General features: G+C 30.7%; 1 protein-coding gene across 2 annotated transcripts in view; it reads left to right on the forward strand.

Moving 5' to 3' along the window:
- The window catches only part of Atac2 (Ada2a-containing complex component 2), a 58,251-nt gene that overhangs the window by 27,164 nt on the left and 4,525 nt on the right, over nt 1–26,562 (forward strand). The window contains exon 8 of one of the 2 annotated variants that reach the window (XM_075360964.1): nt 5,111–6,049. The exons of the other annotated variant lie outside the window; for it this stretch is intronic. Coding sequence (XP_075217079.1) covers nt 5,111–5,128 — 18 coding nt within the window. The 3' untranslated portion in view covers nt 5,129–6,049. Of the gene's footprint in view, nt 1–5,110; nt 6,050–26,562 lie in introns of those variants that run through there. 2 annotated transcript variants of the gene reach the window in all.

Here is a 26,562-nt window from a genome sequence, read left to right on the forward strand (position 1 = left end):
TTTTTAAATGAACAGTAAGTATTTATTTCAGACTTATTGTCTTCTAGTTTAGAATCATTAATTTTGTCCATATGAATGAGAGTATTATGTTTTTTATTACAAATCTGACATTGTATTTTAATGACAATCATTAATAGAATGACCTTTGCATAAACAATTAGAACAATTATTATCTCCCAGATAGGCTTTATGATCCTCAATGGACAAATTTTTTAAATTCTTTACAATATGGTAAATGATGGTTTGAATTATACAACAAACATTGATTAGAATTAAATTTTGAATAATATTTAACATTATTTCTTTTAAATTGTTTGTTATGATTTAAAGTAAAGTGTTAAAAGATTTGGTTGGATTGTTATAACACTGTCCTTTGGTTTCGTTTTTTGTTTTCATTTGCATATTTGAAGTGAATGCATTAGCATTTGCAAGAAGTTAACGTCTCAAATTAAGAAATTTGATAAAATCTTTAAAGGTGGGAAATCAAAGATTTCCCATTTTTAGATATTACAAGATGATAGGACTTGGAACTCCATCTTCAGTTATCTATCATTATCTGCATTAAGAGGTAGCATTTTCTGCTGTAAGAGGTCAGAGGCATAGAATAGTAGATAGGCATGCAGAGATCGTCTGCACGCAGCACCGGAGCAACACAAGTAGATGGGGAAGGGATATCTTGGGCAGGGAGGTAGTCAGGGGCTGATCCCCTGACTCTCAAGGTCGTCGCTGCTGATGAGGTGCCCAAGACTCCCTCACTGATCGTGAGAAGGCCCAAAACAAGAGAAGGGAATGGCAAGAGGAGGACGACAACACATGGGAACACAAAACAAGAAGCCCACACATGAAACAACAGGCCATGAGTTATGCTGAAAGGTGGGGTATCCGGTCTTCTGTTTAAGGGGTAGGTTTTTTAGTCTGTGAAAGCCTGACACTAATCTTGCATGGGCAGACAGTGGCTGGCAGAGCGTTTTCCTCCTACAAAAACAAAAAAAAAGCTTGTTGTTAGGAGTGTAAATATTATGAATATAATTTTTATTTTCTATTTTCTTGAAAATGTTTTCTTTTTTCTTATATTTTCTTGAATATCTGAAAAAAATTGTGGTTATTAATTTGAAATATCGATTTCAGGGTTTTTTTATACATGCAAAGAAAGATATATAAATGAAATGACTGTTTAATATATCTTTATATTTAATCCAATGTAGAAATTAAATATAAAAAGTTAGTTTGAATTTTTGTATTTATGCTCTAAAACTAATTTTATTAATGTGAAGTCTAGCAAAAATTAAATCATACACCTTTAAAAAAAAAAAAATTGAGCCTTAATGAACAGGAGTTAAAATCTTAAGCTACTGATTTGTACTCCAGTAAATTATTACTGCCAATTTTATAGGAGTTAGTTATAGCTTTTTTTAAACATTTCGGAAGCATAAAAAAATTTATGAAAGTGTTTTAAAAGAGATCAGAATAGACACTCCGTTGCGGCAACACATTGTTTCCATACTGTACCGAAAGTCTTCGATGAATTTCGGCCCCTGATACACCTTCCAACCACAAAAAACAAATCACTGAACATTGCTCTTCTTTGGTGCAAACAGAAAGCAGAGCAGCCATGGTTAACAGCAGGGCAGTGATAACAGAACCAACCTAGCAACATCAAACCTGCACAGACATAACAATTAAACCACACATGGGTCATCTACACAAAATGACAGTACTACCAACAAAACAGAAATATAAGTAAATAGCGGATAATAATTGACTTACCCTCGTACATAGTAACTAATAATTTGCAACACTACTACAAATTAAATGGCTAGATTAACTGATATTATTTACGTTAATTATAACTATAATTAATTTTAAAAATTAGATAAATTTATTTACATAATACAATAAATTTTGAAACATTTCATTTTGCAAAAAATGTTTAAAATGTTTCCATTCCACAGCTTGGCAGTGTGCAAACCGTAAGTTATATCTGTTTATAACTTTTTGTATCATGCTTGATTGTATATTTGCAGATTCATCAATTATATGGTTTTTCAAGTCATCAATGTTTACAGGTTTTGTTTTGTATATATTATGTTTTAAGTAACCCCAAAAATAATAATCTAGAGGTAACAAATTTGAAGACCAGGCAGGTCATGGGCTTCTCTACGATCTATCCATTGATCTGGAAATGTCTTATATTTAAAATTTGCTGTTCCATTAGATAACACTGAGGTGGCACATCATCTTGCTGAAACCAAAGGTTATCTAATTATTGTCTAAAAGTTTCCTGGATATTTGGTAAAATCCTATTGGCTAACAAGTTGCTATAAGTATCTCCTGTAAGATTTCCATCTGAAATAAAAATCCCTACAATATGATTATTAACTACTCGTGCCCAAACATTTACTTTCCCAGGGCACTGTAAATCCATTTGGGATTATTGTTGCTTCAGTAACGACAGTTATGCCTATTCACATGGCCATTTAACTTAAACTTAGCTTCTTCTTTGCATATTATTGAATTAGAAAAATTTGCATCCAAATCTATTGTTTGAATTATAATATTACAAAACCCTATATGAAGATAAAAATCTTCTGAATATTGCTGCACAAGTTTTAGCGTATTAGGGTGAAGATTATTGTTTTTGTTAAATGAAAATAACTAATTTTATAGAGAATAACAGTTTTCCAAGTTGTTGAATGAGGGTCCTCAAATTAGATGCAAAACATCTAATGATTTTTGCATCAATAGTGGCAGTTTTTGGTCTTCTAGTGTGAGGAAAATATTCAAAATACCATATAAAAATTTCAAACACTATTTGGTTGGTGGCTTAAAAACCACAACAGCATTTTATTTTTTACAGCTGCCTTTTTTCTTCTGTATTTTAAGTAATGAGTTGACTAAAAACAGATATTGCAGGTAAGGTTCCCATAAATAAAATTTATAAATTAGATTAAACTTTTGTTGATCTGTCATTCTCTGTTGTTATCTCTGTAAATTGAGTTTCCAGAGCCTTATCTCTTGAGCTGAGCCATTCTCTGTAGTTGTTCCTAGTTTGAGCAATCTATATCATCCCTGTCTTATGTACTACAGCCTACACCATCCTTTGTGGTTTTCTCTTCAATCATCCCTTCAGTAATCATCTTGAGTAAAGAATAAAATGACACAACACATCAATCTTAAGTAAAAAATTGTTGTAAAAATTTATCTTATTTTATTAAATACTTATATATTTATATAATAAATGTAAGATAATTAAAATATAAAATGTTTGTTATATCAGTCATATTTAATTTCTTTCATTATTTATTGAATCTTTAATAAGTAGTAAATGTCACACAGCTGAATTTAGTAAATACGTAACAGTTTAAGAATTTTTTAAACCAAATGGGCATACCTCAGTAAAAAAATGCTGTAAAAAAACTCAAAATCTTTTTTGTATGGTTAAAAAGTAGTGTGTCTCTAAATATGCATTTTTTTTTTTTTTGCTTAGGATGACAGACTAGGCCTATAAATATTTTTATATTTGATAAAAATATTGTTTGTACTAAATTGTACTCTAGAGGCGAAGAAAGATTTAAGACCCTTGATATAATAACTTTGAACAATGTAATCTAATTTTCAACATTTTCGTTCTTATTTGTACGTAGATCAGTGAATAAAATTAACCCAAAAATAATCATTTTTGTCATTAATCAATCTAAATTAATTATAAAACAAAAATTTGTTTGGTAAAACCTTTAAATTACAATAAGTGACATGCATAGGTAATTCACATAACATTATAATTATGATTAATGAGATTTATATAGCTGTAACTTTCCACTTACAATTGTTTGCAGTTATGGATCAAGTTTACTAATGGAATTTATCAGCAGTGACTTCAAGTGCTCATCAGTTAATTTAGATCTACAAATATTTTTTGTACATTTCATTCTGGAGAATGTTTTTTCACACGGATAAGTAGTGCCAAAAGCGGGAAAAAAGCCACAAACAGATTTATACAACAGATCAAACAGTGTGAATGGAAAATTCTTATAAAATTCCAGCAATGATGAACATTGGAATCATTTCCATTTGAAATTCTGGGGCAAGGGTTTCTATATCGGTGTTAAAAGGATTTTGAAAAATCTTGATATTGTTTGCAATTGCATCAAAATCTGAAAACAAGACTCAAAATTTATTTTTAAAGCATCCAAATTCCGAAAACTACCGGAAATGAAGTCTCAGTTTGTTAACTGAATGTTTTGGATGTATTAAAATGCATGAAACATTTTATGTTCAATTGAGATTGAAAGAAAACAATTTTTTGTCGAACGGACTTAATATGAGTGTATAAATCAGCCAGAAGCTGGTTTTCTCCTTTTAATTTTAAATTAAGGTCATTCATATGTTTAGTTAAATCTGTATAAAATGGTAATTTCCATAACCAATTATTGTTTTGTAACTCAGCCAGAGGACAATGCTTTTCATTCAAAAGAATTCTGTTATTGCTCGAAGACCAAAAAGATTGCTTTAGAACTTTTCCACAGCTAAGCCAGCGCACTGCAGTATAGTATGGTAATCTCTTCAATAAACTGTAGAAGTAATGATGATTGAGCGCATGTGATCTCATATAATTTACAGTTGACATAACCGGCATTAAAACTTATGACATAACCAAGTATTTTACGCACAAAGATTGTTGATGAATGATACAATGTACGATTGGTTTGTAAAACTGATATTTCAAAGATTCATATTTTTCTAACCGTAGGCTTCCTTAAATTTGAAGTAATTCTGAGAATGTTTAGTTTCATAATGATGTTTTATATTGTATTCTTTGAGGACTGATATTGTTTCATTGCAAATTATACACATTGCCTTATCACTTGACTCAATCATGAAATATTGATATCTCCATGCTCTTTCAATGTTCTGCACTTACTATTTATCTTTCATTTCTTTTCCATACTTATACAAATTCGCACAAAAGGGACGTAACTTCAAATAAAAATAATGCCAGTTTCTTTGCTTAAATCTTGTAAGACACTTTTAATTAAATTAAACACATTGCATTTTCACTAAGAAACTATTGTCACAATACACACTAGTCACATTATATTTTGTTTTTCAGATCGCTGTACTTCTGTAGCTTTGCCACGTGCTGCCCTTAACTTCTCTACTTTCCGCAAGATGTCACTACTAAACATTTAGCATGGTCGTAAGTAGTCGTAACAGTACGTAATGCACAGCACTTGCGTTGGCTATCTCTGCTGAAATGAAATGTCCTTGACACTTGCCCATAAGTACCAACCAAAATTGTGAACAGAGCGCAGTCCACCCCTGCTCCATAGAGATCTCACTTGCCAACTAGTCCCAAAACGAAAATTTGCATATAATTCAGAAGTACAGTATGTTGGTATGATGAGCTAGCTAGATCTTAGTGAATTTAGTGGAGGAGTCAATGTGGTCCTTAGGCTAAAAGGTTTAGAGACCCCAGCTTTAACTGATAACCATTTATTCCCAATTATTCTAAATGTAGGTGTGTAAATTGCAGTGATATTTGATGAGATTAGTCTCGTAATATATATTACTTCTTTTTTTTATTTTAATGACTGACATTTTTATTACTTTTTTACTTTATTGGCAATTATAGTACAGTACATTACAATACAAAATATGTTATCCAAAATAACCTTTCCTCTTTTTTGGACTCAGGGGTCATTAAACATCGAGAAACAAAATAAGAGAAGTAAAACTCTGTAGATTGTGTGCGTGTGCACACGCACATGTGCATATATATATACTAAAATCTATTTGCTTTAATAACTCAGGACTGTCTTGACAAAAACTCTTCAATTTTGGTATAGTAACTTGTATATACAGGACACTGAAGAAGAAAGTTTGGTGTTATGGTCACAAGAGATGGAGAGATTTCAAAAAATTATTGATTGTCGGAAATGGAGATGAAAGAGGGCGCAAGGGATCAATCTCAGTGGGGCTGTACTTAGTAAAAATTTTGTTTGCATAATTTTTTAGCTCTTTTAAAGAAAAAAGATCCTGTCTTAAAAATTGTTCCCAAAATTATTCCCAAATTCAAAGATTAGAGTTTTATTAAAAAAATTTCCATTTTCCTCCAGATTTGATGTTTTTTATTCAAACTTGATACACTTGCTTATGTTTAAGGTAGATACTGTTGATATTATAAATTTAGGAGTTTGGTTTCAAAAGGATAAGTAGTTAGGATGAATTAAATCTACATCTAGACTATTTTTATATTTTCAGCCTAGTAATCTAAAAAGCACACTATTAATTTAGCGTGAACTTTGGAATACTCGTACATACTGCTATCAATCGTTTTTCAATCATATATAAATAAAATTGTGACTTCTGGAATTTAAATGGAAAAACTTTTAATAAAAATTGAAATTCAAAAGGTTTTTTTATGTTACAAATTGTAATGATTACCAATAAATTTCACTAAATAATCAAACATATATCAGTCTGCTTTGCTATCATTGGATATTCTTTTAAAATTTATTACTCAAAATTTAGTACAAATGACTTGTTACCAGTTAGGTCTCATTTTCTGGCTTTTTACCCCAGTAAGATGTAAAAAAGCTATTGTAAATGTGCCCAGTCATAACCATTGAACTGTTGTATTTCGTGATGTTGAATTTTTACATTGACATATGGTAAATATTTGTCTGCATTTTTTTATCCAAACTGTTGTGTGTGTATATGTACCAAGACATTACCATAATAGATAAATATTCAGGAATTTATGTGTGTGGATATCTAATTTTCTTGAAAAATTTTTTGAACTTTTTACAACATTTCTCTATAGGTGTTCTGAATATTGAATTTAGTGGATTTAAATTTGTTTTTTTTTTTCAAAAAATAAAGAAATGTGTTCACCTGTTACAGAGTATTTTGAAGTTATAATGAGTTCTAAATTATATAAATGATCAAAATAGTATTCATGTTCAATTTATTTAAGTTGGTATGTAACTGTATTCTTTAAAATCGTGTTTGATGATTCATCTTCATCTTGTTCCATCAAATATCTTAAATTCACGAAATCATATGATAAATCAAGGTAATTTTAATATTACAAGTATATTGAATGATTTCAGAATGTGAAATTGTTTTATTTTTCAATTCAGTTTAAAACATATTGCATTAACATATGCACATACTGTACAATAATAAAATACAATTTGTAAATTTCCCATTTATTTAATTTCAATCAGTTAATTTTTTTAGTAATTACTTGAAATTTACAATTTTATCCTACGTAACAACAATGTTGAAAAATCACCTATTAAGTCAGTACCATATGTATCATTTATAAAATCAAAATAAACCTTTATAAGTTTGTACAGTCTTCAAAAACAGAATCCTAAGAACCTTTTATGTCCAGAAATGTTTTTGAAGTATAAATTAAATTTTAATCTATTACAATATTTAATTACTTAAAATGCTTTTATTTTGTTTTTTTGTTTTTTCATCAAAAATTTAATGAATACATCTAACTTAAAAATATTTACAGATATATTTTTACTTACTTGTACGAAGTAAAGGAGGCATTGCAATCACGAAAAATTTTGGTTTTCAGATTTCAATGGAAAATCCATTTTGACTAGTTTCAGTGTAACGTCTGTATTTACGTACATATGTATTTCTCATAACTCAAAAACGATTTTCCGTAGAATGTTGAAATTTTTTTATGTAGGACTGTTGTAACATTTAGTTGTGCACCTCTACTTTTGATTGCAATCGACTGGGCAAAAAATATGTCTACAGTCAGACCTCTAAATAAAGCAGGGTTTCAGTTTTGATACATTTGAATTTTGGACTTTTTCTTAACTGCACTAATAAGCCCTCATTGAGAGCTTTTCAATGATATATCATAAGTGGTACTTATATTCATTGGTTCCAGAGTTATAGCCAAATAAAATTTTAATCAATGAAATATTTGGATCTTACAAGGGGAAGGCACATGATTGGAATCCGACTTCATTTCTTTTTTTTTTAATTTAATAATAATTATTAATCTCTAAATTTTTACAATAAATAATAACAATAAAAAAAATAAATAAATAAAAAAATCAGAAGATTAGTGAAATCAAATTCAAAAATTTTTACAGAGGTTAATAATTATTAATAAATCAATATATTTAAATTTAAAAAAATGTTAAAAAAAAATATGTATATGAAGTTTGATTCGAACCGATGTATGCATGTTTACAGATCTGATACGTTCTCACTTACACAATATACCTACTTGAATGATGTGAAACAAAATTAATATATAAACTATATAATAAAGTGCTAAGGAAATTTTTAGGGCCATTTTTCTTGAGTATAATTGAATATTGCATGTTAGTATCTTGTGATGTAGACACGTAAACAGTGTACTATTCACATGCAATATAGTTCAAATTGGTGTCCCGAAGCCTGTGCCTTCCCCTTGTTAGCGAAATGTGTGACCTACTGAAAATTCATAAACTGTAGCAACAAGTATTATAAATTCAGAATAAATATACAAAGACCTTACAACACCATACTCATTTTAAACCCAGTAAAAACATGTTAAAAATGTAAACTAAAAACTTAGTAACCTTTTCCATTTTATTTTTATCTTCATTGAATTTAATGAAAAAAATATATATTTATATATATATATATATATTAAATATATTATTTTATTTTATTAGATCAACCAAAGTACAGAATAAATAAAGTAGGATGACTTACCTTATTCCACTATATATGCAGGAGCGCTTTCACAATTTACTCGTATCATCATTTATATCTAATGTCATATAATGATAATGAAATATGACATGTGTGAATAGGTAAAACTTACATGGTTCTCCATTTCTCCTGTATAAATACATATTTTTTTTTAATTTATGCATTTGTTTCAGTCTACTTGATAATAAATATCGCTAAAAAATTTAGTAATTTCTGTTTTGTATTTGTTTTCATTTTGTTGATGGTTAGATCATAATATTTTGAAAAACATTATTACATAGATATAAAACTTACATTTATTTAAAAAATAATAAAGGATCTTTTACTCTATCTTAATATTTGTGGTAAGAGTGTGTAATTAATTGTATAGACATTTGATGTTAATAAAAATTAATATCTTAGCAATTGTTTAACTGTCCACTTTATTAAAGAATTGGAAAATCGTATCTCACTTTCAAATGAAATAAGTTTAAATGAAGTGCAGCAAAAGATGTGTATATGTAATTTAATAGACATACAAAGAAGTCATGTGGTGTCCACATCAGATTTTTTAAGAGATGATTAGTTTTTGTAAGTAATTAGAAAACTAAAAAGTTTGGTTTTTATATTTAACTAACTAATCATACATTTATAACCCTACTTTTGTAGGGAAAGAGGTAGCTTAATTAACACCATTACCTACTATTATAAGTTACAGATGTATTGTTAATAATATTAAAAACTTGTAAGAAATTATTTCTTAAAAAATTGATTCAGATGAATGAGTAATAAGAAGTTGTTTTAGTTTTATGGAGTTTAAAGATTCACATAAATTTTTTTTCTGAATTTGTTTATTTACAATCAGCTTCCATATTGAAGCTATAAGTAAATTGTATGATAGACTAAATAAATTTAAAAAATATTATAATATCAACTCTAGTCTATTTTTATATCTATAGATATTGTACCAATGTAGTCAAAATAAAAGGCCCTAATCATTTTCTCTAAGAGTAACCATTTAAATGTGTTTGTAAAAGTAACTACATCTGTCATGCGGTAATATACAAACAATAATGCATAACATCAACTTACTTTATACAGTTGTTTGAAATGACCAGACTTATCTGCACGCACTTCTTATCTTGAAGACTTTCATAAGTTGTTCATCTGGAATTTTCTTGGTATTCATGAATAGTTTGAACTGTTAGAAGTTCTTGGAGGCTGTGGGGTTTCCTTGATAAACATTACTTTTTCCGTAATCACAAAAATAAAAATCCAGTGGGCTTAAGTTCAGAGAAGAAAGTATAAACCCTTAGAAATGAGTCCAACTTCGAACACCTCTTACAGAAATTCATGGGTTGCCTGGCTGTATGTTCAATGACACCGTCTTGTTGAATACAAGTATTACTAATTTCATCCCCAGTTAGGTCTCCCATAAACTGGTGAATTATTTCACAATAATGAGTTGAAATTGTTGTTTCTGTGAAGAATGTTAGGCTGACTGTTTTTCTCCTGGATATTGCAATCCACACCCCAATCTTCTGATCATCTAGAAGAATTTCATGTACAGCACATGGATTGTTGGCAGACAGTAAATGTGAATTCTGTACGTGCACAAACCTGATAAGTGGAACCATGCTTCATAGGAAAAAACCATAGTTCGAAGTATCATCAGAATTGTCCGCTAGAAACTGTTGAAACCATTCACAGTATTGAATTTGCTTTTCACAGTCTGTGCCACTTTTGAACCGCTTTTACTTTATGTGGTATGAGTGTACAAACTACCTAGCTGTAGTTGCAAAACCGATGTTTTTCTGGCTAGCCAACTTTCACATGGACTTGGGACTAGTTGATATGTCATGCAGTTTTTCTTCATAGAGTACTGATGGTCTTTCTATCATTTTGCTCGTAGTCCATTACTGATCTCGTCTCTCTAAATTTGTCGGTTACCGCTGTGACGCTATTTCGATTTGGAACAGGTGTAACTAGAAATGTCAGGAAAACTGATCTTTTACTTAATGAGTGTACTCACCATCCTCACAGATGACGTATTTAACGAAAAATATTCCTGTTCTAAAGTGAGCCCACATGAAAAGACACGGTCTCAATCTTTCAAAAACGACGAACACACAATGAACAATAAAGAACCGGACATACCTTCTCGTTTGAAGGTCGCCAGCCGATTGGCCCGCGGAAACAATCAGCACCAACGCAAGATTACCAACTTTTACATAATACATTACTTTCAGCGCACGGAATACAACCTTCAACATATAATCGTGTTTATAGGAGTGTGTAATTAATTTTCGAACGCACTGAGTAACCAGTCTTTACGGTAAACCTCTGTTCAGGATATCACTTTTAGGACTGCATTTCGGTGGTCTTTGTATGCTGATGTATCATTGTATATTAAGCCCAGTAAAGAAGGTAACGGAAACCTTACTTACGCTTGTTATTCTTGAAAACGGCCGTACTGTATTCGGAGATGAATTTTTATACGATTTTTATTATATATATATATATATATATATATATATATATATACATATGATTATATAATGGCGCTGTTATTTGATTTTATAGCGCCTAATATTATAAGATTATTATGGCGCCTAAAATATATATATATATATATATATATAAAATTAATTTTAGTTAGTGGACTCTTACAATCTTAACATTGTTAGACTTGTAATAGGTATTTATTTCTCTTTATTATGCTCATGCACCTTCAGTCCATTGTCACTCTAATGTGAAAATTTAAAGTATGCTACCCCCACCTTTTGGTATTAGTTACAAATATGATATTGTCAGTTTAATTTGAGAATTAGGTTATGTTAGATGATTGAAGAGCAAAGTTTTTACAATTTTTCTTAAGAATCTGTTTGCTTATTCTTCGATACGTCATTGAAAAAATTAAATGAAGTACTTCAATTTCATGTAATTTTTAAGTATAACTGCTATTTACTCGGCGACAACTTTTGCATATTTTTGCCGTGATGATGGAGTTTTGATAGCTTTTATTCTATGAAATAAATATTCCTGTTTGTATTCAAAGAAGGAATTTAATTTGTTACAATAAATGTCTTAATATTATAATAATTTTCTGACTTGCATTTTGCGCTATAAGAGTTTTACTACTGTTTAATCGTTTTACATTATTTCGTTAAACTTGTTAAGCTGTTTAAGTACATGTAAATGAGATGTATTACTACTACTGTAAACATCTGTCGGAACGTGAGTGCGAATCTGTGCTTTTTGTACTCATAACGCATCATCCTTATATGTACAGGATCTTTACTTAGTATCCTGTGAATCTTTATCTTGGAATTTTATGCGTGTACATGCATGCAAGTAATACATTCATAATTTATCCCGTTTTATTTTACTGTTAATTCATATCTTTTATTTTCGCCTTGATGTTTCATGCATTTTTATAAAAAAAAAAATTTGTTGTCTCTTTACAGGATTATTTTTTTAATATTATATTTATGATGGCGAATTGTACAGATTTATATATCCAGATAGATAATATATATATTTACATATATACACACACACACACACACACACACACACACACACACACACACACAAACTACTTTAATAATCTCATAATATTTCTTAGATTGAATCGCGATCCCAAAGTGTTGTGCTAAGAATTTTAGGAATGCTAAAGAACGATGTGTTTTAAACAAATAATATTGAAATTTATGATTTAAAAAAAAATTCTGTTGGATATTACCTTGTGACATAAGCGAATCACGGAAGTTACTTCCCAATTCATCTAGAACGGAGATGATCCGTCTAAAGTTTAGGTTTACTGTTTTATGTATATATTACACAGTTCATTTTGCTAAATGATAAAGTAGGAGAAAAGAAATAAGCTGCTAAAGTAATGCTCCTCTTAAATTACCCCCCCCCCGAATGCAAATTGTAAAATTATTCTTTTAAAAATAATTAACCTTAACCTAATAACACTTGATTTATTACTCGTTACGAATTATATTTAAAATTATTACATTAGCTATTTTATATATACAAAACTTTCCATCCGTCTCAACAAGTTTATTTTATAAAACATAAATTTCAAAATGAGAGACTGACCATTAAGAATGGAGTGTCTAGAGGTGAAACATTATATTATACATTATAACATTATTACATTATATTATATTATTTGGAAGTATTTGCAGAGAAATTATAAATATAATCTAACCAAATTTAACCTACGCTCGCTAGTCAAGGACTCGGGTAGAAGTCAGGCCACCCTGGAACTTCGATGTCGAGGGGAAAATTGGCCACTCTTAAGCGACGAGTGAATGTATCGTGAGCCGCATTGTCGGATCGTGTGGTAGTTACTTGATACCGTTGCTTTGTTCCGCCGGCATCAGTAGTTTAAGGGATATAAGATTCCTACCGCTTGCTGTAGGAAGCTACCCTCGAGAAATGGCTGGCCATCGATCAAATATTGCTCCAAGCGCTATAATATGGTGGACAGGTACTTGCTGGCATTCAGCGATCTAGTCGTGGCAGCAAATTGCTGTTCTTCTTGACATAATAAGTAATTTATTGACAAGTCATATATTTTGGTATGTAGACAGGGTACCCATTTTAGTAATATACGACAAGTGAGCGGTGCGCTTGGTGCTTTACATCACACGCAAGCGAGTGGTGTAAAGCACCAAGCTTATTTCCCTCACGCAGTTAGGTAAGCTCTTGGAGCTAATTAGGTTATTGGTCGCTAAACCGTTCTGAGGCTTAGTAACCATTTGTGACACGGACATTCGGTCTTACGCTTTAGGGCGACCGAATGGGGTGGTGGTGGGAGAAATGCTAGACAAACCAAATAACGAAAGTTAAATTAGAAATTTAACTGTAGAATTTGATACTAACGAATCTGGATTTTCCGCTAGTGATCGGTACATACCGGTGCCTACTTTTTTGTTATAGTTCATTATTTTTTGAAGAAAAACAATCACATAAATAAATAAAATATATTATTAATATATATTTCGCATTTATATCGATATATAATAATATAACAAATATACACCTGACCACCACAAGACATGTGCTAACGAAACTGGATTTTCCGCTAGTGATCGGTATATTCCGGTGCTACGCTAAGGAAGACGGACACCCACATACAAATGTCCTTTAGTAGGGTAGGATATATAAGAGATAAATATATCGGCACAATCATTACTGTAATTTAAACTAGCCTATTACAACATGTAATCATACTTTAATCATCCAAAATGAAGCTCAATTTATAAGCGGGTATTTACGGTAAATTAATCGAAGTTGCTTCCATTTTCAATTATTAACGCTGAAAAACTATTTTTTTTTTTTTTAAACTGGTAAATAAATTAATTTACCTCAGAAGGGTAGAAAAAGGATGTATGTGAGAATATATGAAAATTAAAAGTAGTATCGCATGAAAAATCTCATTGCCTGACCGAGATTTGAACCCGGGACCTTCCAGATTAAAGGCCGAGACGCTAACATTCCCCATTGAATTCGGCAAAATCCAATTATTAAGATTTTCAATTACCTTTCAAAAAGATTCTAATTCGAATACAATTAGAAATAGTTTGAATATTATATCTAATCATTTATTTTTAAAAGTCAATGAAAATGTGTTATAAAGTGATTAGAGATTAAAGGTTAAATAACAAAGGATAATTAACTTGTTTTAGTAATGCCTAAAACTTCCACGTATTTCCGTTTTATACCATATTAATAATACACATACATTGCTCTAATATGACGAACCTTACTGAAAATTATCATAAAAATCCCGTCGTTTGTTCAAAAATAAAAAAGGGAAGAGAAATGACGTAAACATAATACCCCTAATCAGTTTCCCGGAAAGAAGAAAAATTTGTATTATCTAATAACTTATCGTTTATATCTAAGTTTTCCAACTAATAATAGTCGCAAAAGTATTTCAGATATCACAATGACATCAACCTAAATATCATTACAATTATACACCAGTAGTAGGATATTATTGTAAAAAATATATTTATAAATACGATTCAAATAATCTAGCTAGACCATGTAATGTTTTGTTTAAAAAAATAAATTATCCCTTAACTTACCGCCAGAACTTTCTCTAAAAAATTATTTTAAAAAAATCTATAGATCCATTTGGTGAAGAATAAGGCTTGAACGGGTTCAAAATAAGTATTCTCTTCCTTTTTTGCAGTTTGTTAAAAAATTAATTAACTAAAAGAGTATAATCCGGAACAAATCTGATCGATATCCTAATGCAGTTAATTTAAAAACTTCCATAAATTCATTTCTGAACCTAAAAAAATATATTTCACGCTTATAATTTCACTAAATATAAATAAGTAAAAGTTAAAAATTATATATGTAATAAATTAAAATTATTTTTTAAGATAAAAGTTATAGATCGTGAATGATAATTTGAACAATATTAGACATAAAATCTTGTTTGTGGTTGGCAGAAAAATAAAAATATTAAATATCTGGTTGAAGCGCACTATGAAAGTAGAGCATATCGGTCTGATTACAAAATTCGTAGCAAAATGGCTAAAAATATCGAATTTTTTTTTTAAATACTTTTTTAAAATACGTTACCGCAAACTGTTATATAAACATGTATTGCTAAATCTTTTTTTTTTTTTAACCGAGTTATATAGGCATCGACTTCTAAGGTCATTAGCCCTTACATTATAATAAAACACGCACGTACATCACGTATAAGGTGTAAAGGACCCTGATATTCACATAAAACAGAAAAAGTTGAAACGTAAACATAAAACACACATTAAAAGAAAATACATAATAAAATCTTGGTAATACCATGTAATTTTGAGATCCCTGTGTTGAGGTGTAAAAGCCTTCTTCATACAGAGGATTCTCGGTCAAACATAACGCATACTGATTATTGTCGAAGTATAAACGCGTAATCCAGCAGTTATTTTTCCTTCTTTGCAAATTTATATATCAGCAGTATTATTACTTAATCCGTACCTCTTTCTGAGGTTCTCATATATTGTACACTCTTTCAGTAAATTCTTAACAGTAGAAAGTGGTTTGTCACATACACTGCACATTGGTCTTTCTTCTCCGGTTAACAAATATGAATTTGTTATTCGCTTGTAGCCGATTCTGAGTCTGATCAATGCTACTTGTTCCCTGCGAGTCAGTTTCGCGTCGCTCTTCCACTTAAACGGAGTAATTTTAATGTATTTGGTTTAGTGTTCGGTTTTCTCCATTTATTACTCTAAGTGATTCTAATAGTCATTGTTAGATGGTTTTTAACGTCTGCCGCTCTAACGGGAATGGTGTCCGTATTCTGACAAATTGTTGCGATTTCGGCAGTTTCGTCTACTCTGTCATTTCCTAAGGTACCAGTATCCCCTGTAGTCCGTACAAAAACACATCACTGCCCCATTCGTTTTAATACGTATAGAACGGATAGGATGTTTGCGATAAGGACATCCTCAGTGTTTATTTTCCGAGTAGTAGTCAGTGCGCTTAAAGAGTCGGAAAGTGTAATAAGTACTCTTCCTTCGCAGAAATGTTTTGTGCTAGCTGTATAGCAATGAACTCTGGCGTATAAACACTGACTATATCTACTAGTTTCCACGAATGAGCGTCGTCATTTATGTATATAGAGCATCCAACGCCATATTCAGTTTCATTCAACCATCAGTTTATTCTTTTATAAATCCTTCATAGATACTGATGTTTGATGAAAATTCCTGTTGGATGATCACTGCTGGTTTTTCTTTTATTTTTCCATGAGAGAGAGATGTAATCTTGTGCTTACAATTGTTAAAAGCGGTGGTGGTATTTCTCTCGTAGAATTACTATCGGCAAAGCAATTCCATGTTTTGAAGTTAACTCACGATACGTATTCCGGCTGCTCTGGAATAGGTAGCGCTTCGTATAATGGAGTCGAAGGATCTTAATAAAAGTTTTATAGTTTACATGAGTAGGAAAAGCCCACATATTTGTACACATATCTTAATAGTAAGATCTCTCTTCTGTACTATAATGGCATTATGCTGACTTCAGACATTAAACTAGTCATCGGACTCGTAAGAAAAACGCTTGCGACATATCTGATTATGTTATGTATGACGTCTAACTTTCTAGCGGAAGAATGTGCAATACACCCGTAATCGATCTTCGATTTTACCAGTGCTTTATACAATCGCAGTTATCTTTCTTTTTGTGAGTCCCAATTGATGTTCGATAAATATTTAGTAATTTTTAGGGATATTTTGTATCAACACTCAAATACTGTATATGCAGTCCCCAGGTAAGAGATTTATGGAATAATAAACCTAAAAGTACTGAATAGGACGGTCAAAACAGGATTACGATGAGGTTCTCTTCCGATAGAAGTATAGGCAGCATATTTTCTCTGGTTAAAATTTGAATCCGTTATTTTTTTCAACTCCGTTAAAGGCGTTTATCGCTCGTTGCAATGGTGAAGTATAACTGGCATATGCGACTGGCAGATCATCAACACAAACGCTTTTGCTGATATCTTCTAGAATGACTAATATCAGTTTATGGATGGCGATTGTAGACAAGGTAACGCTCATTGGCATGCCTTGTGGTATCCATTTTCCATTTTTTTTCTGACGAGTATTCATTATATCCCGTACTTGAAAAATTCGGTCGTTCATATAGTTGCCAAGTAATACCGGTAAATTAACGCGAATGCCTCATTCATGTAGTAGAATTATCATTCCATTAAGCCAAGTCATTTTGAAAGCCTTCTGCAGATCAAAGAAGACTGCGACAAAATGTTTCCTAGTGATGAAACTGTTATAAATATCATATTTTGTAAATTGATCACTTGGTCAGTAGTTTACTGTCGAAATCCTGCTTGATGCGAGGATAAAAGGCTTTCTTTTTTTAAAATCCAAACTAGTCAATTATTTATCATTTTTTCGAAGAATTTTCTAATAGCTTACGCCAAGAAAATAGCACGTAACTATTGGGATCTGTCAGACTTTTGTCTTTTTTGGATTTGGGACGCTTTCACAAGTTTATCGATTTTGAAAGGTACATTATATGAAAAATTCATTTTGGTTCCAAAATTCAGATGAATCAAGTTCTGTTTTAATTTTTAAAACATTCGTCATAATTAGGCGTTCTACTGGCTTCTTCAGTTTTCCGGCTGTTTTGGGAATATATTTTGGTGCCGAGTAAAATGTAGAGTCGACATCATTCTCAATAAGATATTTCGGGGAGTTTCGTATCAGTAGTGAGCTCGTACAAATTTGCTTTACCAAACGACCATGTTTTTGGGATGGGATGTACTTTCATTGAAACATCATTTGAGATTTGCATCGGAGAATATTCACTTCCATAAAGCTCTTCTAAAACCTTGAAGGTGTACTTCGGTACTATCGATGCACTTATATATGTTAAATCTATACAGAACGTCGATCCATCTGTGGCAATAAAATAAGTCTCTTGAGCCATTGCGTACTATATCAAAGTTAGAATTTAAAAGGAACTTTTCCAACACTCTTTCTCGTGGGTCAACAGTATCGGTGGGGGAAGCTTGGTAATTAAACGTGTTACGTCAATCTCCTTCCAATCAAAATTTGGAAAGTATATGCTGCAGATAGTATCTGCAGCGGACTCTTCAATCTGATTGCGATCGCTTACAGATTTTTATTTATTTCACTTTTCTTCCGTTTCGTTTCCGGTAACACGGCTGGTTCTAAACGAGGGTGTTTACGTAAACCCTCTTACACGATACATTCCTGAACTTGTTAGATCAGTTAATCCTTTTCGCAGCAAAGCTGGACGCCGCGGTACATTTCCACTTCAGAGCTACCAAACCCTGAGGTCCGGTCCGGTACTCCGGTGGAACCGGCATATGAACAGGCTGAGAGACCGGATGCGCAATCTCTCCACTGACTTCGGACCCTACCGCCGAAGCTTTCAGGGCTCCCCATGCACCGACATACACGGACGCGCCTTATTACGTGCTTGCCGTCGCGGAGGGCGTATGGGCAACGGAAGGGTTTCTGTTAAATCACATCGATCCTGGTCGCCACATCGCCAATTCTAAAGATAGTGTAAGTCCGTATCTAATTCATTTATAATTGTAGATGGCCGAAAAATCCAGTCCTTATAGTGACTTTTGGATTGAAATTAGGTGAAATGAAAATTAAAATTTCCGACAAAAGCACTCGGAGTCCCGTTAGGCAGTTACGTGTATTGTACTTATATACAGCTGTTGCCACTTTGGACGTGGATCGTAGATGGTATGTTCCGGATGTGGGGATTATCTACCGAAAGAATTTATAATAAATTATTAATAATAATAAATTAATCTTTATAAGAAATTATCAATTGTAAATATGAATATTTTATTTAAATGAACCTACCGAGGAAAAAACAGAACATTTTAATTTAAGTTGTAATGTGTTTTTTATAATTAGATTTTTATTCCGAATCCCAACTTAATGGTAATCAGAATTTACACTATCTAATTATCGTGTTAAAAATATTGTTTAATATAGAGTGTGCAAGATGCTAGAAGTAACTATTAGTTTCTTTAATCTTTACATCATACAACTAAATGATGTCTCATGGTTGAGTGGATTTTTGTAATTAAAACACAATGTAATATCGTATCTTTTATGTTTACCATCGTCTGCTTTGTTTAAAATATTAAACCTCAATTACTCCCGAACTGAAAGTTGTTACTAGAGAAATTTAGTATGATTTAAAATGCGATAGTGTTTTCGGTATTTGCATTTGTGTTCGTATATTGAACGTTGTGTTATAGAATGAAGGATTACAAATTTGGAAGGAAAAAGAGACACGGTGAGGAGGATAAACGGGGTAAATTGGTGAGATTATTGTGTTATATTGTTTTGAACTTTTCAGTAAACCGTAATATTTATTAGGAATCTTCGTTTAATAACGTGGAACATCTTTTGAATAACTTCCCGTAGAAACAGACAAGGAATTTATTCTACATTAAGTATATTTAAAAGATTTATTCCAGCCGTCAATGTTTTCTTTACAACGATAATCTTTTCTACGGGTCTTTTCAACGATAAATAATAAATCTTTTCTATGACTATAAACATGTCACATTTTAAGAGAGTCCGCATATCTCTCTTATACAACGCTAACGTTTGCACCTTTTTATCAGGAACAAACAAGTTAGACTTAATTTTCGTTTTAAATGAAAATTCACCGTTTTTTTAAATAATTTACGTGCAGGATTTTTGTTTATGGCTTGTAATTCAGTTTCTAGAGTTATTTTATATATTTTATTTGACCAAACACTTTAAAAAAAAAAATTGTTTTTTCCCTTATTTTTCAAAATTTTCCTTCCACGTAAGACATAAGTCTATGTGAGTGGAATAACCTTAAAAAAATTTACCAGTTTAGTTTTAGTAGACACTAAGAAAAGGTACCGTCAAAAGAAGAACTTTTCTGGAAATAATTTTAAAAGTAAACAAACAAAAAACAAGAAACTAATTAATTTACTTGATTTAATATTGGCCAATACTATGTAAGACCTATTCAAGGTCTTCGTTCTGTTCGTAGTAATCTTCATATATTTTTTATAAAACTTCGCGTGTCTGTCTTACTATCCTTTTATCCTAAGTCGCTTTTCCCAGATTTCCTGAAACGCTAGAAGTTTAAATTTTACAATACCTATGTTAAGAATACCGGAATCTATTTTATTTCTTCGAAAACGAGTATTTTAGGGAAGTTTCCTTCGTTAAATTTATAAATCGTCTTATATACCATTAGATTTAATGTAGCAATCCTGCAAAATTCTTCTTGGGTATGATCGAACACGTGATTTAAACACTTTCGGATTTTAGATCTTACATTTTAGACATTTATCTATAAGCCTTGAATCTGATGAATATTTAAAAAAGAGTGTTTGAATGAGAAAGATCTTACTATTTTAGTAAGTTTGAAATTTAAAATAGATTATTCACCTTTTTAAAATTATTTTTGTTCTCACATTTTTGTGCTGATGTTAAACTTTGATGAAATTCAAGGTAGCCAAAATAGAAACATAAATGATACCATTTAAAGAAGGAAATTCTAAATCGAATTAAGGCTAAGATAAAAAATAAATAACGATAATTTTTCTTTATCCAGATTCTCCTTAAAAAAGTATTTCTGTATATCGAAATTGACCGGGCTGGTCTATTGGTTAACTCGTCGTCGCAAATCAGTTGTTTAACAGCTTATTTTCGAAGGCGAAGGTTTTGAGGTTAAATCGTAATAAAAGTTAGTTGCGTTTATCCGGATTTGAATACTAGACAACAGATACCGGTTTATTTTGGTGATTGGGTTCATTTCACATGTCCTCAGGAATGGTCGGCTGGATTCTGTACAAGACTATTGCTAATTTACATATCATAGATACCATTCTCATTTCACTGGACCTTGGGGAATTGCTTATTGTTCACTAGTTGAACAGATTGCAACATACACAGGAAAAATACAAAAAAAATATATATACTCGTATATCTAAATAATTTTAATTTAAAGAATTAGAGTTCGTTTATTGAAACGAGAAGTGTATATTTTTAAAATAACTAATCCAGTTGTATAGTACTCCGTTCATTCGATAATCACTGGGAGAATGTTATCTATATGTAACCCAAGACGATGGCAGTATTGTAATTAAACTTCCTCTTGTTTAACGTAACAAAGCTTTCTGACAGAAGATTTAATGGAACCATTAAAACGATGTTTACTTCAAGACTAAATTGTTTTTCATAATGGTCTGCATTATTCAAATATAATGCGCGGTGAGCTTTGACATCTTGTTCTAATCAGTAGAATAATGATGATAATTATACCAAAAAATAAATTTCATTACGCGCTGTTTATTTATTCACAGGTTTCCTTGTAAACAGTGCTTATTTTCAATAGCTCAATTAAAATAAGTACTCAGAATCTTAATTTGTTTATAATAGATTAAAATTACACAAAATAAGTCTATTTTAAAATAAGATGAGAATTGTTAATTTCCATAATCGAAAACGGGGTAGTTAAACCGACATTATGCACAAGTTACTTTTGAAAATTGTTCTATTCCAAAGAAATACTTATTTTCGTACCAGACATTTTAAGAGAAGTTACTATTGAATTCTTTTTCATCAGTACAGTTTCCTTTTTTACGTTCAATACTACGCTATTGAACTTAATATTCCAACAATACTGAAACGTACTCCGCTCTATAAGTTTCACTTTTTTATGTTAATCTGGAGACTATGTAACGAAAGTTCATCTTTCAAAGATAGCGACTATGCGTTTGACTTACATTGGGCTCTTACATGTGTTTTATAACTGTAGGAAAAGTTGGTTATGTAATGGAAAATTAGAAATAAAATATATGTAAAAAAAATTTTTAAAACACTACTCTTAAATTAAACGCATTAAAAAGTAAAAAATAATTTTAGGACGGTACATCAGAATGGATTTGACAATAAGCTATGATGCTGATATGTAAGATTTTGTGTAAGTCATAGCTTCAAATTAAAAATTTGATGTTTTTGCCAATTTTTTCTTATGCGTGGTGCCTAAAGAGTGGGAAGCTCATATCAAATTACACATCTTTGGTCCCCACTCTTTAGGCACATGAAAAAATTGGCATAGACATTAAATTTTTAATTTGAGGCTATGACTTTCACATAATTTTACATATCAGCATCAAAGCTTGTTATCAAATCCATTCTGAGATACCGTCCTAAAATTATTTTTTATCTTTTAGTGCGTTTAATTTAAGAGTGGTGTTTTAAAATATTTTTTACATCTTTTTTCCTACTTTTTACTGTATTTCATGTAAGAGTTGCTTTTAAAAAGTTTCTTTTTATGTATTTTTTAAACAAACGGATATTTCTTTCACTAAGATGCATGTAAACGAGGTTGCATAAGTTCAAAGGGCATTTTTTCATTGATTAACGCATCTTATTGACTTGAAAATGCTAAAATGTGTTTTCATCAAGAAAACACCTGTATGCAAGTTTCAGAGCGAATGGATAAGCGGAAGTGCTTCAAAATTCAATTGAAAGGTTCCGTACTATGAATCTCACATGCATAGTCTAAGAGCGAGTTAATATAAAAGTGGTAAGAATTAATACAATCCCTTTCTATCTGAAAAAAATGTTCCGTTTTCTTTATACATAAATCACAATATCCATGTATTTGTATGTGTATATGTACGCTTAAAACTCAGGAACCGCTGGGCTGATTTTAATCATTTTTTATCTCTTCATTTATTTCATTTTAAGGAAGGTTTTAGGTGAAAATTTTTCAGGGTATTCCACATCCGGGAATCAGCTATAAAGCATAAACGAGTAATTTCCACTTCACAGCAGCATTTTTTCTGTTAATAATATTTTGAGTTTGTGACTAAATCATGTTTTGCAAACTATAACTGTTAGTTGTCGTAAATATAATTTATAAAATAGATTGAATTTTATTTTGATATTTCATCAAATAGATAACAGAGATTTATTTTATCTATCTAACTATCTAGATTTGATGTTTCTATATTAATAGATAATTTTATTGTTCACAAGAAAACAATAAACAATGGTCACAACAGCAGTCCTCAATGTTCATTCTTCATAGCAATGTTGTGTTAATAAATTTTTCTTAGACTACTTTGACAAAGATTTGGAAGTAAATTTTTCAAGAAAATCCATAATTGGTTGAACGACACGTTCACAAATTATAAATTAAGAGTGTTTATTTTTTTTCGTAACGATATTCTGTGTCCCCGATTAATTTACCCCATGATACAGATTAGTGTATAGTTCCTGCTGAAACATTTATAAGGTAGTATGTTGTTTTTTTTTTATCAAAATCGGGCTGTTAGTTCTGTAGATGCGAAAGATTTAATGAAAGATTGTATTGTTTTACATTTTTGATAGATAGGGAATAATATCATTTTCCAAGCGACCGCTACTTTCATAGTGTAGGTATTATTAAAGTTTTGCCTAATACATATTATTAAGAGGTATTTTTATTTTCAAATTCTTAGTTATATGCAAAATTGAAGTAAAACTCTATTATCTCAATTTACACATTTGTATGGGATTTCGTTTGATCTAAAAATGTTTAATTTCAGCCAAACTTGTCGAATGAATTTATTTTAATTGGACAATAATAATTTACAAGATCAAAATCTTTGTCTGCGCTTGTAATATTTTCAAGTAGAGGGGGTTTCCCTCTTGATAAAAATAGATTCTTTGGCATTTATTTACTCAGGTTGCGCTTTCCAAATAAATATCTTATATTGAACAAAATCACTCCCCAAAATGGTTTAGCCATTCTTAAGATTAGCAATCATTCCGTGCCAGGTTTACTAGGAAAAGTGAAACGTAAGTGGTTTCTTGGTGCTTTTTTTCTGTATTAAATATACAGTGCGTATTAGCAGCATGCCGAGTCTATCAAAGTGCGGGTGATATTCGATCCTGTAAATTACACTTTCATTCTGTTCATCGCGGGAACTGGCTGTCTAATAAACATTATTTTTCAAAGAAATCAAATCTGACCGGTTTCTCTTGTACCCCGGATGCTTAATATGCGACATAGTCGTAAGAAAGAGCAGATTGTATAAAGTAACGCTCCTTTTTGTTGGGACACATTATACTATACTTCAATCTGTAACCAGGATTTTTTTACGTCGACTTCCGTGGCGGAGTGATAGTGTCTCTGCCTTTTATCCGGGGGTCCAGTATGTGAATAGCCGGTTAGGCATGGTGTTTTTCAAACGCTACAAAAATTTCCATTAAATAAAATCAAATAGGACAAAAATTTCACCCATTCCCCTTTTAATAAAGAATTGTATACTTTAAAATACTTTTTCAGAATGCGTTCTAGCAAAACATTTGCCGTACGAAAAAAAAATTTGAAACACTTTTCTTGGAAGTTTTCTTTTTGATTTAAAGTGGAAAACGGGAATTCCACTCTCCTTATGTAGAACTTTGATTTTTTAAATATTTTTCATAAAAACCTTTTGAAATTTCAATCGGGTCTTTCTCCCTCTCAATTAGTGGGAAACGATTTTTATTATTTACTCTCTGGGAGTGTATTTTAATGAAATATTTAAATAAAAGTGAAAAAGTTTAAATAACTCTTTTCAGAAAACTTCATTTTTGAATTTTGATTGAAGGCTTTCAGATAATGATTAAGAATTGTTATCTAAAAATCATAAAATTTATTCTAATTATTTCTATAGATGTGATTGAATGGGCGGCATTCTTTTTACTTCCTTGTACGAAGTAAAGGAAGTATTGTGATCACGAAAAATTTTGGTTTTTAAATTTCAACTGAAATATCCATTTTGACCATCCCTGAGTCCATTTTGACTAGTTTCGGCGTGACATCTGTACGTACGTGTGTATCTCGCGTAACTCAAAAACGATAGCCGAAGAGTAATGAAATTTTAGATTAGGACTGTTGTAACGTCTATTTGTACACCTCCCCTTTTGTTTGCAATCGACTGGACCAAAAGAGTCCTAAATCCAAAACATTTGGATTCTGGGCTTTTTCTTAGCTGCAGTAATAAGCCCTCATTGAGAGCTTTTCAACGATATATCATAAGTGGTACTTATTTTTATTTGTTCCGGAGTTACAGCCAAATAAAGTTTTTAAATGTTTGGATCTTTCAAGGGGAAGGCCCATCGGTTCGAATCCTACTTCATCTTCTTTTTTAAACTTTTTTTAAAAATTTAAATATATTTATTTATTAATAATTATTAATCTCTGATTTAAAAAAAGTACAATTTTAATGCTTCAATAACAATAAAGAAAGTATGAAAAAATATTACAATTTATTAAAATAAAATTTTATGTACTTTTTATTTTTAAAAAAAATGTATGTAAGGAATTTAATAGGCGTACAAGGCGTCATGTGGTGTCCGCATCTGCTTTTTTTTATTTTTCATAACTAATAAGTGGGAATGAATGGAATTAAGAAGATGCATTAATGCAAAAACATAATCAATTTTAAAGGAACATAATCTTGCATAATATTTTAAAGAATAATCTTGCATAAATAAATTAAAATATATTCTGCATAAGATTTTGTTTATCCCCATAATGTTAAATGTTTACGTTGACTGGAAGTAACACGTCATAAATCCTAGTAAATAAAAGTGTAAAAAATTGTACTTTCGTTCATTTTTAACCAAAGGTTCAAAACATTTTAGAACTGTATGGAACATTGTATAATCGTATATTATACTCTTGTTTAACGAAGGATCTTGAAAGTTAGCAAATTCGGTTTGATATAATTAGTATGGAGCTGTAGTCACGGAGATCTTAACACTGATGTCATCTGTTTAGGTCTTTTCGATCCGGGAATTCAGGGTTGAAGGTTTACATAAAATTTTTAAAATGTCATTCTTTTTCAGAATAGAAAAGAAACTTTATAATTTTTACTTCGGTTTAGAGCTAGCAAATTTACTTAGTTCTTTCTTCTCTTTTGTATAACATAAATACACCTTTTTACTTAATTAAACAATAATTTTGGATAACACTAGTTGACTACTTAATAATTAAATCGTTTTTCCATCTTTTCAATTTCTGTAACTATAAAAGTTTTAAGTATAAGAGATTTGGCCTTGGTTAACTATGAATACAACTTCAATTTTATGAAATCGCTTTATAAATGAAAATTTACCGATTTTTTTCTTTTTTTTTTAACTGAAGCAGTTGTGTATATAGTGGAGTAAGCAAATTTACGGTAACGAAATTCAATTTAGGTCATAATCCCTGTTCTTGTTTTACATTTAAGAGAATCTGATCAGTTCGTTCATTTAATTTTTGGGATGTATT

This window comes from Lycorma delicatula, chromosome 3, assembly GCF_047948215.1.
Source record: "Lycorma delicatula isolate Av1 chromosome 3, ASM4794821v1, whole genome shotgun sequence".
NCBI classification, from domain to species: domain Eukaryota; kingdom Metazoa; phylum Arthropoda; class Insecta; order Hemiptera; family Fulgoridae; genus Lycorma; species Lycorma delicatula.